The sequence below is a fragment of the Spermophilus citellus genome (assembly GCF_964194105.1).
Source record: "Spermophilus citellus genome assembly, chromosome: 13".
NCBI lineage: Eukaryota > Metazoa > Chordata > Mammalia > Rodentia > Sciuridae > Spermophilus > Spermophilus citellus.
In genome coordinates, this window is record NC_138193.1 from 104,638,071 (window position 1) to 104,650,982 (window position 12,912).

Genomic DNA, 12,912 nt, shown 5'->3' on the forward strand with positions numbered 1-12,912 from the left:
CGACTACCTGGAAGCTCAGATCCAAATTGATAAACCACCCCCAGAAAATGGCCCAGATAACCTGTAGGTCACATACTGCTTTCCTCTCTCTTCTCATCTTACTATTCCGCCATTCTTCCCCTTTTCCAACTTACTTTGAAGGCCTCCCTGCACCAGAAGAAACTCCCTTGAATGCTTCTCACCCTTGCAGAGGATCATGGACATCAAATTCCTTTGCCATAAAGGAGATGGAATGAAATGCTTCTGTACTGATCTTTCATTGGGTTTGAAGGGCATGTATTTTAGGCTTCAAAGGACTAGACTTGACCCCTAACACCTAACAGTACACAGGTCCCCACAGCCATTGTTCTAGATGTTCTGATAGATGACACATCTAGGATCCTGGGCGTTCCAGGTGACTGAACATGGTTAAGGCTAGAGTCAAGCTCCAGATTATTTGTCCATATTAGCCAGTCAACTCAGCCTTTTGAAGAGAGAAAATCCTATAGCTAATACTTGGATGTATTTCTATGTATGTTTGTTTCCGTCTGTTACAAACTTCAAAGGCTTGGCCTATTTCCCACCCAGCTACTTGGACACTAAAATCATGCCCAGGACAGAATTTAACAAGAGAGCTAAATTCACCAAAGTGTCTTGTGACACATTCATAGCACAGAAATAAGGAAATTAAGAACTTTTTTCTTCCATTAAGTCATTACATATGTAAGCCAGGGCTTCTGCTAAATGGTGGAATCATCTTCCCGCAAGAAGGGTCTGCAGGTTTGATCTCAAATTGCTCATTAAACTGGCAATATTCTTCTCTAGAGAGGCAGGGGGCTCATGAACGCTGCCCAGTGGAGGAACGGTCTGGGTCAGCTGCAGCCGTTCAATTTGGCAGAACCCACTTCACACAGGGCTTTGCTCAAAAATATCTGTAAAGGAAATGTGCATAGAAAGGAAGAATAACAATGGGATAGGGAAGAGCTTTTGGAAGAGGGAAATATGGTGCTTGTTTTCCATTGCACACACATGCACACCCATGTGCATGCCCGGGTAGTCATGCACCTCAAGGAAGGAGAGATCTAGGACATATCTAGTCCAACCTTTTCCCCAACACATTTTTATAGCATCATTCAGGGATGATGCTATACTACTTAGACATCACCAGTGAGAAAAAGCACATTGTTTCAAAAGGCAAATTACTCAATATTCAGGCAATTCTCATGGCTAGACATTTTTTTTCAGGACATTGAATGAAGATCTTTCTCCTTATTTCCCCATTGATCCTATCTTCCCTGGAGCCACATACAGTCTATCAAATACACCTTCCATAGGAACATCCTAAATAAGTATGTGAAGGCTGTTAGGATAATCAGGATGATGATGATGATGATGATGATGATGATGATGATGGCAACTCTTATTGTCATCCTGTAGCAAGAGCTTGTAACTCTTTTTTTTTTTTTGAAATTTTGTCTAAGTGCTGCACTAAGCATTTTGCATTATCATTTCATTAATCCTCACAACATGATGCAATAGATACTTTTCAAGAACTTGTTTTGCAGATAAGGAACTTGAGGATCACAGGAATGAAGTGGCTTGCCCTCCATGGTTAGAGGGATCAGGAAGCAGAGCTGGGATTAGGATGAGGCCTTGTGGCGAGGAATAGACTCTCTAAATGGTCTCTTTTCTGATTTCGTGTCAGTAGGTTTTCCCATGAGGGAGGTCTGCAGATGTGTGAGTGGTTTCTCAGTGGAAGAGCAAGGAGGCCAGATTATATTTGCTGCATCTTCTCACACATAGAGTCATCTTTTAAGTGCATTTTTCTCTTGATACATCTTTCTCATGTAGTGGTGTATTTTTAAAAATTTCCATATCAACATTATTACTCTCAGAAGCCATAAGCATACAAAATTGCAGCCCAGCAGTTCACTGGCCATGATTTTTTAATATTGATCCTTCAAAAAATGGGGTATGGAAGTCACAAGGGTCACTTATAGCAGAGTTAGAAGATTGCTTTCTAAGTAGCTCAGACCCAGTGCCTGCAGGCTGCTCCAAAAACACGTGTTGAATGAATGAGTGAATGAATGGGTGAGTTTAGTCTGGAGAGGTGTAGACGACAGTTTAATGTCTACATCTAAGAATAGTGGAAATTTTACTGTTTAAAAATCACCACAAGGGCTGGAGATGTAGCTCAGGGGTAAAGCACCCCTGGGCTCAATATCCAGTTCCCCCCAAAATATGTAACAAATTTTTATTTCTCTGTTGATTTGAAATGTCTTAGACTGATGCTTCATTGGTAAGTTTTGGATATTAGCCTTTTAATTTTTACTCTTCATTAAGTATCCAGTCTCTTTACCATTGAAATGTCCCATTATGGGCTGGGGATGTGGCTCAAGCCGTAGCGCACTCGCCTGGCATGCGTGCGGCCCGGGTTCGATCCTCAGCACCATATACCAACAAAGATGTTGTGTCCGCCGAGAACTAAAAAATAAATATTAAAAATTCCCTCTCTCTCTCTCTCTCTCTCTCCCCTCTCTCACTCTCTCTTTAAAAAAAAAAAAAAAGAAAAGAAATGTCCCATTATGAGACCTTTGATTTGTCTATAGTTACATTCTGAGAAGTTTTGTCTCTTATACCTACTGGCAAGTCCCTGGAACCCCTAGTCTGTGTTTTCTGAATTGTTTCCCATGAATTTTAAGAAACTTACCTTTCTAGACAAATATTTTAGAAATACCCTCTTTTTTTCTGCTTATCCATTGACATGGTATGTTCCCCTACAATGTAAATGACCATGCAATGGAAATGAGGCAGAGCTAGAGTATTAACTGTGAGGATTCAGAGGATCAATGAAGGGGAAAGGAAGCATTGTGCAGAATACACAAAACTCTACTTCCTAAAATTGAAATACCTAATTCTTTTAATAGGATGTTCTGGTTATTTTTTTTATATGTAGTGAAAGAGATACAAGGTGCAAGTGTATTCTCCTGAGAGACATTATGACACTTTTTTTTATCATTGTCATATGGTTTAGGCCAGATGTACCTATGTTTTGGAGATACAGCACCTCGGAGATGTTTATCTGTAACCAATTCAGGAATGAGTTACTCATCTTAAGGCATGGAGGTGTCTTCTTTTTGGTCTTCAGAGGTAGCTAAAGGTCTATTTTTTATATCTCTAAGTGTATTTGTTTTTGTGTTGCCTTTCTAGGTTTGCTGGGATGGGAAACCTGCTCAAAGTCCTTACCAGGGAAATTGAAAACTATCCCCATTTTTTCCTGGATTTTGAAAGTAAGTTCCAAAAATTATAGCATAATAATGGAAACTTTTCACTTTTTATAGCTTGTTGGTAAGGAAATTAACAGTAAGCTTTTATATGATACTTAAACCAAATCCAAATGGTATTCTGCATTTCTTTCTGAAATCATTTCTAAAATCAGTTTATTTCTCTTTCTTCCTGTTTTTTGGAAGCCTAGTAGAAAACATTTTTAGAATGTCCTTGGTTTTCTTTGATTTTAGAAGTGATGAGCTTTTACAGGTGTAGCATAAATCATCATGCACCTTTTCTAAAACTTGGTATGAATTACTGTGTCATAGTCCAAAAAAGTAAGCATAAAACAAATATCACTAGAAGTGAAAGAAAAAAGTGATCAATACCATAAATAAGGCATACAGATTATTTTTTGTTAGTCATATCCATCTGTTCTTTATGGATTTTTTTGATTGTATAAAATTATTTTAGGATTTGGGATAAACATTTTATGCGAAAAGTTGATGTCTTTTTATCAAAAGCATTATTTTTTTTCCCCTCAGGTAAAAATTGTTAAGAATCATGACAGATTCTTAGTTTATTTTATTGATGGTAAACATGTGCAAATGTTTATGTTTATTCCAACTTAGCTCAAATTTCTGCCTTTGACTTGTGTTACCCACTTTTAAAATTATAATTTCACAATAGCAAACACAGTTGAATGTCTCTTCTTCAGTATTAACATTGTTGTGCTTTAATCTACTTTAAGTTTTGATTTTTCAAGCATTTTATCAATACTAATGAAAATAGTTGGAGCTTCCTTATGTTTAGATTAAACCTCCTTATATATAGATTAAGCAGATTTATTAAGTGCTAGAAAACATTTCCAAGGGGCACTATAACAAAAGGTAAAAGCTCCTTAGGTGTATCTTTTCACGATGTTTGGTGTGTTTAAAAGGTTACTTGAAAAGGAAAAGTGTCCCCAAAACCCATATATCTGAAAACATAATCTGGATTATGTTCACCTACAGGTTTCTTCTGGTTTCGCCCAGTCTTTTATTGTTGTTGTTGCTCTTTGGCTTGGGATGGGTGGATGGATGAATGAGTCATTCATTATATATTAATAACTTTAAAGAATTTTTACAAAACAAATTGTGGACAGTCTTACCGCCCTTTTTATTATTTACATTTTTAATTGCACCCCTCCATTTCTTACCATGTGCATTCTGCATTGTTGGATTCAGCACACCAAGGCTAAAAACAGCAAGGAAATACTCTGTTCACTGGCAACTCTGGGGCATATCAGCACCCAGAGTAGCCTTTCTGGAAGCCCTAAATTCCATATGCACCTGCCACAGGTCAGTGATCCCACTTGCCTGTTTGGTTGTTCTTGGACCTCTGGCTTTCCACGCTCCCATAAAGACCAGTGTTGCCGGGCGGGCACAGGGGCGCACGCCTGTAATCTCAGCAGCTCAGGAGGCTGAGACAGGAGGATCACGAGTTTGAAGCCAGCCTCAGCAAAAGCAAGGTGCCAAGCAACTCAGTGAGACCCTGTGTCTAAATAAAATACAAAATAGGGCTGGGAATGTGGCTCTTTGAATTCGAGTGCCCCTGAGTTCAATCCCCAGTACCAAAAAAAAAAAAGACCAGTGTTGAGTTCTTTTCAAGTCTGATTATAAAAACATTTAAAGTGAAACATGTAAATGCTGCAGGGAGAAAGCAGGGGTTTTCAACTGGTGGTCCCTGGAGCTCTGAGGCTCTGCCTCAGGAATCCCCTCCCCACTTGGAGAGCAGGCAAGCGGCACTGAGAGGGACTATGCCCCTGCTCCCTGCCAGCCAAGCACTGTGATCTGCTCACTCTTGTACTCTGGGCATTCTCTGAACATTTCATCTAAGGAAAGGTCATGGTGGCAAAATGGAGCATTTAGAAATCAAGTTTCGATGCTGTTCCTGGTACAAAACATCCATTTGTGGAGATTTGAATATCCTCAAGAGAAGTAAGAATAGACTGGGATCCCACGTCTGGTGGCTCACCACTAAGGCTAGAGTTACAAGATTTAAGGAAAATATAAAACTGTAAATTTAGAAAAATGTGTAAAAGTCTATTTTCTCATCAGTCCCAAGGAGAAAATTAACTTTATTCTGCCAAGAGTCTGGGAAGATAACTAACTGGGCCGAAGTCACGTGGAGGCTGATTAGGGACCTGAAATGGGGACACAGGCCTCTTTAGCTCTCCTCCTTCTTTAAGTGCTCATCACTAGCAGCTTCCTGGAACTCCACAGCCGTCATAATCTATTCCTAATTAGAGACGGATCCGCAAACTAAGACATCCCATAGAAAAATATTAATTTGGGTATTTTTTTATCCTAAAATAAATAAATTGGAGGGATAGGAAAGATGGGCTGCAGGCATGATTTGCCCTTGAGTCTCTAGATTTCAGATCAATCTAGTTTAGGAATGTTGGGTGTAGCTGTGACTATTCATATAAGCCATGCAACTGGGGACAGTCTTTGTCTAATGAAGCCTCTGGCAAGAGTGGAGAATGCTGTAGGCACAGAGGTGAAGACCATCTAAGGAGAGAGACCCAGTATGCCATGGGAGTAAAGAAGGGAAAAGAACACACAACTAACAGGAGGCTGCGGAACGACCAGGAGGTCTCTTCTTGCAAGAGGTGGCATTTGGAAAAGGCTTTGAAAGATGAGTTGTTTTCTGAAGGCACAGATGGGGGTGAGGAGTCTTCCAACAGATGGGACAGTGTGATTAAAGGCATGGGGACTGGAATAGGAAGGGTATGTTTGAAGAACAGCAAGAAGTCCAATTTAGACAGAGCCACCAAATGCCTTTTGGAAAGAACTGGGGGCTGAAATGGAAAGCTAGCTTGGGTTAGACCGTGAGAGTACAGTTGCCAACCTGAGGAGCTGAAGGCTGTAGCTCTCTTCTTCAAAGAGAAGGGTGGAAATCCCGTGGGAAAACAAGGAAGCAGACAAGACGTGAGCAGATGGGAACTTTAGGCATGCTCATGCTGGGAGGGGGCTTGAGTAGGTAGAGGGTCCTGGGAAGAGGCCACACTGTAGAGATTAGGGGACAGCTTACTGAACTGAGATTCCTGAGGACAGAGCCTGAGCCTCGCTCAGTTTTGTGACCCACCACTTAGCCTGTGTTGAACAGGGGTGTGGAGCATACGTGAGCCTGGGTAATAGAGGCTGGTCTTGTGAAGAAGGTTCAGAGCCAGCTCAGCCCAAGCAGGCAGGAGAACACCATGCTCAGGAGGAGTGCAGATGATTCAGGTGCTACAAGGCAGTCAGAAAAGACAGAGCATGAAGGGGATGATCAAATGGGCAGTGAGCTGACATTGGTGGCCCCCAGGAAAGCAGATGGAAGATGTGTGGCTTTGTGTATGAAGGGTGCATGGGAAAGAGTTAACGGTGAGGGACAGAGGGGGCCGAGGCTGCACAGCATGTAGCGACAGCTTAAATGACTTTGGCACTTCTGCTTTGAGCATTGAATATTCTTTTTGAAGTCAGCAATGGAATATAATTGAACTGGGTCAAATAGATATAATTAGGTTGGGTCAAAACGTAATATAAAATTAGACACATCTGTCCTTGGGTTTTTGAGTTGCAAAGATATGATTTAAATTCCTGCTGACCTTTGCGGTTACTCCTGCACCTTGGACTTGTATTTCTCCACAACACTTAATGTCTTTTTTTGTTATTTTTTCTATCCCTCTACTTTTTTTTTCTTTTCCTTTCTCTACATTCTGGTCATTGTTCTACTTCCTTTTGAAGGCTCAGAGATAAGCAAGGCTCCCTGCCTCTCTGGTGAATGGTAGCTGGAGGGACAGAGTGAGGAGAAAGCATGTCCAACATAGCAGAAGAGCCCAGTCAGACCCTCCAAGATGGCACCCAATGCGCCTCGTGAAAGCATTGTCCCTCCAGTGAAGTGGCACCAGTGGTTCCCAGGCCAAAATGATTATTAGAAACATCTGGTGGATCTCTTCTTATATAGTTACCTGAACCTCACCCCCAAATTCTGATTCTGTGGTCCAGTCCCAAGAATCTGCTTTTCTCCACCTTTCCAGGTGCTTCTGCGGATCAGCCACTTTGGGGCCTGCCTTTATCTAATGCATGGAGTGACACACCTACCCACTAGTGTTTAGGACAGGGGAGCCACACCAAGAAACCTTTGGAGTTCCAAGAGCCACAGCCTGGAGTGAAGGCTCTCCGAGACAGTAGAGGTTCAAGTAGATTAAAATCTATGCACAAACACCTCACTTCAAAGAAGCTTTTTTTCCCCCCAATCAGTAAGCAATTTGCTCTATCAAAGATTCCTTTGAGATCTGAGTAGACATTTTTCCAAAGACAAACAAATGTCTGATAAGCACATGAAAAGATGTTCACTCTCATTAGCCATGAGAGAAATGCAAATGAAAACCTCGATGAGGTACGACTGCACACCCACTGGGATTGTTCTCATCAAAAGGGAGAGGATAAAACATGCCAGTGAGGATATGGAGAAATCAGAATCTGATACACTGGCTAGTCAGAAAGCACAGTGGTACTTCTGCTTCAGAAAGCAGTCTGAAGTTCCCTCAAAAGTCTAAATATAAAGTTAATATATGACTCAGCTATTCCACTCTTATGCATAAACCCTCAAGAAAAATAAAAATATTTGTCCACACAGAAACTTGTATATGAATAAACTTAACAGCATTATCTATATTAGCTGAAAAAATAAATTTTAAAAAGTTAAAAAAAAAGTAAATGCCCATCAACTGATAAATGGGCAAGCAGAATGAGATAGATAGATCCTTTTAATGTAATATTATTGAGCTAAAAGCAGTGAAGTGCTACAGCATGCTATTCTACGCTAAGTGAAAGAAGCCTGTCACAAAGACCACGTTCCACTGAAAAATCTAGAATAGGCTGATGGGTAGAGACAATCAGTAGATTGATTGTCCCCGAGCCTCGCAGATAGTTGTTCCCTCAACTCAATAGGAACGACTTTGCTTTCCTGCTTGGGCTACTACAGCAGCTCTGGCCACCTGAGCCTTAGAGAGCATCTCCCTCGGTGCTCCTCTTGTCCCTCAGAGAGGTGGCCCCTGCTTCATGCTCAAGTGGCGCCAAGAGTGGGATCATTGATCTGAGATCCCTCAAGGCAGAGCCAGGGCCCTGGACCCGCACAGTCTGTGTGCTCTCTTCCTTCCTGCTCTCAATTTATTTTGTTAGCCTTGGGTGAAGGTCCGTGGAAAAACCCTGGCACATAGACACAGCTCCCCTTTCTACTCAGGACTCCCGCTCAGCTTCCAGGCCGGTTTGCACACATCCTTCAGACTGGAAGGACATGTGGCCTACACTTATTAAAGCTTCCCACCCCTGCCCCTTCTCTGCCAAATGTGAAAGTACCTGTGGCCTCACCTCCTAGGACAGTCTGCCTACTGTCTGGATTGTATTTCATTCAGTGTTTTGCAACCTCAGCTCTCTTGTAGGTTAAATATAACAAAGATTTTGTAGATTATCTAACTTGTTCTCTGTTAGTATGAGGGCAATATTCTTTGTGGATTTTTTTTTTTTTTACATCTTAATAGTATGAAATTTTACTGCATAGATTCAGATTTACACCTGACAAAATTAACACTAGTTCTTTTATATCATCTAATATACAACACATACTGAAATTTCCCTGAATTTTTCCAAATGAGATGGAAGATTGAAACCACTTCACAGGGTTGAAACAAATTCATATGATTTATTTTGATTGCTTTATTGCTTTTTCACTTTTTTTAAATTGTGACAAGAACACTTACCATGAGATCTATCCTCTTATCAGATTTTTGAATGCACAATAGTTTTATTAACTATAGGCAAACATTGGACACAGGATTTCTAAAACTTCCTCATCTTGCACCAAGGAAACTTCAGACCTGTTAGTTAGCAACTCCCCATTTCCCCTCCCCTAGGTCTCTGGCAACCACCCTTTTACACTTTCCATTTATGAGTTGCACTTTTTAGATACATTTTGTGAGATCAAGCAGTGTGTGTCCTTCTGTGACTGGGTTATTTCAGTTAGCATAACATCATTCCTATTATTGTTGGTAAGAATTTCTTTGTTTTTAAGACTGTATAATATTCCTTCGTGTGTGTTATGAATTGGATATGAGGTGTCCCCCAAAAGCTCTTGTGTAAATGCAAGAATTTTTCAATGTGAAATGATTGGATTGTGAGAGTTGTAACCTTCTCAGTCCCCCCCCCCCCGTTTGAATGGACTGACTGGGTGGTAACTATAGGCAGTGGGTGTGGCTAGAGAAAGTGGGTCATGGGGGCCATGCCCTGCAAGGGTGCTTATTCTTGCCTTGTCCTCCCCACTCACTCTCTGCTTCCTGGTCACCATGGGGTGAGCAGCAGCCCTCCACTCTTTGACCTGATATTCTGCCTCATCTTAGGCCCAGCGTGATGGATTTGGCCCACAATAGTCTGAACCTCTGAAACCATGACACAGAATAAACCTTTCTTCTCAAAGTTTTTCTTGCTGGTATTTTGTTCACAACAATAAAAAACTGACTAACATGTTGTGTGGGATGTGTGTGCCTGTGTGTATTGCACATCTGTACAAAAATACAAAATTAAAAAAAACAAAGTACAGATGATTGCAATATAATTTTCTTTATCTGTGGAAATGGGTCACCTGACTACAGTCACTATGATCCCATCATTCATGTTATCCTGAAGGTTGTTCTGTGTACCAGCCACTCTGTTAGTTGGATGTGAATAGCTGCAGAGCTCTCAGTCTCCTTGGGGAGGAAGACAAAGCCAGCATCTAAATGCAATGGCGATAATTGCTCTAGCAGGGACATCAGCCATATTCTGAGGTACTATCAGCAATCAAGCATAGTTAGTTTTCTTCTGCAAGTGTATATTCATCTCCTCACTAGTACACATCTTCTGGAGGTGAGGATTTGGATGATATAATATACTTATTTTTTATGTGTCTTATCCAGCAGCCTAAGACTGGACATGAAAGATAATCTTAGGACTGCTGGTTTTGATAGATGTTAATTAAGTGACGATATGCAAAGAATCCTTTGCATTCTTCAGGTAGAAGCAGCAACAGTGAAGGTAGGTTCTCAGTGGGCAGGGAGCTCTGGAGGGATAAGATACCGCACATGGAAGAGGAGCATTAGAAGAACAGGACCTCTTCTTCAAGGAGTTTTCCACGTTAACGAGGAAGTAAGACAGACAGTGGTACAGGTGTTAGGGAAGAAGTCTGCTAGCTGGAACGGATAGCAGGTGCTGCACTAGCAAGAGTTGCAGATGTTTGATTGAGCTGAAAAAAAATGTTCTTCAGAAGTTAGTGGCTACACATATGGTTTTCTCATGAGACAAACCCATATTTATTAACATCATAGGACTACTAAGAACATCAGCAGCATCGGGGTGGTGGTCAGGAAATGCTGCAATCTCCACATCTTTGTGTTCTCAAAAGGCCTGCAGCATCCAATTCTATAAAACGAGGTGTCAAGAGGCAGGCTGGCCTGATATTGTTCACTCAGGCCCACTTTGTGCCACCACTGAACTCTTCTTTCACCTGTCCTCAGACACACTTGCATCTGCTGAAGTTCATCAGAGAAGGCTAGAGACCTTGGAAAGGGGGGAGGGGGAAAATATCAGGTGGTCAGTGGCCATTTGGTCCAGTATCCTCACTTGACAAAAGAAAAAACAAAAAATCAACAGGGAAGCAGTTTATGGCAATTTCGAGCACTTTTGTTTTTTCCTCTTTTCAATGTATATAATAATTCTCACTATGACCCTACAGGTAGGGAGGAGAGAGGGCTGTTGTAGCTTGTCTCTCCTTGACCAAGATCTGATCTGGGCCCAGGGAGTTCACTTCTTTGCCCTGGGGGCTGGGAGCTGAGTGGCACGCTGGCTGTAGTCCACATCTCAAAATTCCATCCTTGGAGTGCTGCCCTGACCCGGGGATCCCAGTCGTGTGAAGGAAACAGCCAGTACTTCCAGAATAGCCATCTCTTTTCATTCCCTGGGGTGCTGCTTCCATGGGAAGGGCTTTGGTTTTGGTGTGTGCTGACTAATGTCCTGTGCAAATAAATATGTCAACCATGTCTCACTTCTCACTTATATTTTCCAATGGACTCTTGCAACTTCATGCTGTGTCCATAAGCAGTTGGTACTCTGCTATAAATCATTACCATTTCACATCCTCAAATGTTAATAATAGATAATTATTTGCATGCTTAGTTCCTCTTGAAGGGGAAAGGGATGAGGACTGAGGAAGTGGGTGGGGGAGAAGGGCTGTAGATTTAATTTATGGCGTTGGCAAATCCTTCTTGCTGTACTTTCTTCATTGTTTATCCAGCAGTCATCCGGGCACAGGGAGAGCTATATATATCCCATTGATGAAATGCCAGGGCTTCCATCAAAACCAGAGGCATTTCCTCATAAATTGAGTCTTCTCCTCATATTATTTTAGGTTAATTTGATTCACTGTCAAATTCTCCATCCAGTCCTAAGTAGACTGTTAGGAGAAGGTTTGTGGGCTCCTGGTGCTTTTGAAGACAGGATGAGCCGTGGGCTGATGTACAAAGATAAGAACGCTTTAGTTTGGCAGCCCTTCTCCAGTTTGAGGCCTGCTGATCCTCCCCTGGAAGGTTCCCAAAGACCTTCCTGACAAACAGAGTACCTGGCCACCTTCTTCTCCGTTAGTACAGTGGAATGCCAAGCATTTGGCTTAAATAAGATTCAGGGTCCTTCACAGACCTTCCACCTCACCTGGTGACACCAAAACCATGAGGTTAACCATTCCCCATCATCAGGGAATCCAACCACAGGAGGATGGATACATCCCCTGCCAGCAAGATTAATACTCCTTATCTTAATCAGCAAGATCATTTCTTTTCCATTAAAAATCCCAGACACTTGGACTTTCATATGTTCTTTTTTAAAAGAATATTTTTTAGTTGTAGATGGACACAATACTTTATTTTATTTGTTTTTATTTTTTTATGTGGTGCTGGGAATTGAACCCAGTGCCTCACTCATGCTAGGCAAGTGCTCTACCACTGAGCTACAACCGTGGCCCTTGTGTGTTCTTGATAATAGGTGGTGTGCAAGGTCACAGCGCCCATACTCCTTTTTATGCTTTGCACAACAGCAAGTCCAGAACGGCCTTAAATCATTGCAGAGATAATGGCCAGCTGGGAGACACTCGCTTCAGGGCTCCTACTAGTATCGGTTTCTGAAATTGCCTGTGTAAATCACAGGGATTTTAACAGCTTCATTGTGAAGCAGGAGTAAGCCAGCTTTGTTTAACTGTTCTGCTCAATTTTGATGAAATAATTGACGATGATTTGAAGTTTAGAATGTGGTTCTTAGAGGAAACACCATCAAAGATTTCACTGGCTGCCACTGGAAACAGAGATCATTTCCATCTTGAGTATTGGTGTGCATCCCCGTGTGTGTGTGTGTGTGTGTGTGTGTGTGTGTGTGTGTATGAGAGAGAGAGAGAGAGAGAGAGAGAGAGAGCATGTGTGCGTACCTTCATTAATGAAAGGTCATTCTTAGTGTTAAAAATAGAAAAACAGAGCCCGTGGTTAGAGTTCTGCTCGTTCAGCAAATGCTTTAAGGGGTTATAGGTGGACTAAATATAAGTGACCTTTTCAACCACTAATTC

The 12,912-nt window shown here is 41.6% G+C and overlaps 1 protein-coding gene across 1 annotated transcript in view; it reads left to right on the plus strand.

Annotated features, from left to right (window-relative positions):
- Nucleotides 1-12,912, plus strand: part of CYRIA (CYFIP related Rac1 interactor A) — a 100,248-nt gene that overhangs the window by 66,992 nt on the left and 20,344 nt on the right. The window contains exon 3 of the mRNA XM_081264128.1: nucleotides 3,190-3,269. Within this exon, the coding sequence (XP_081120254.1) occupies nucleotides 3,200-3,269 (70 nt within the window). The 5' untranslated portion in view covers nucleotides 3,190-3,199. The remainder of the gene's footprint in view (nucleotides 1-3,189; nucleotides 3,270-12,912) is intronic.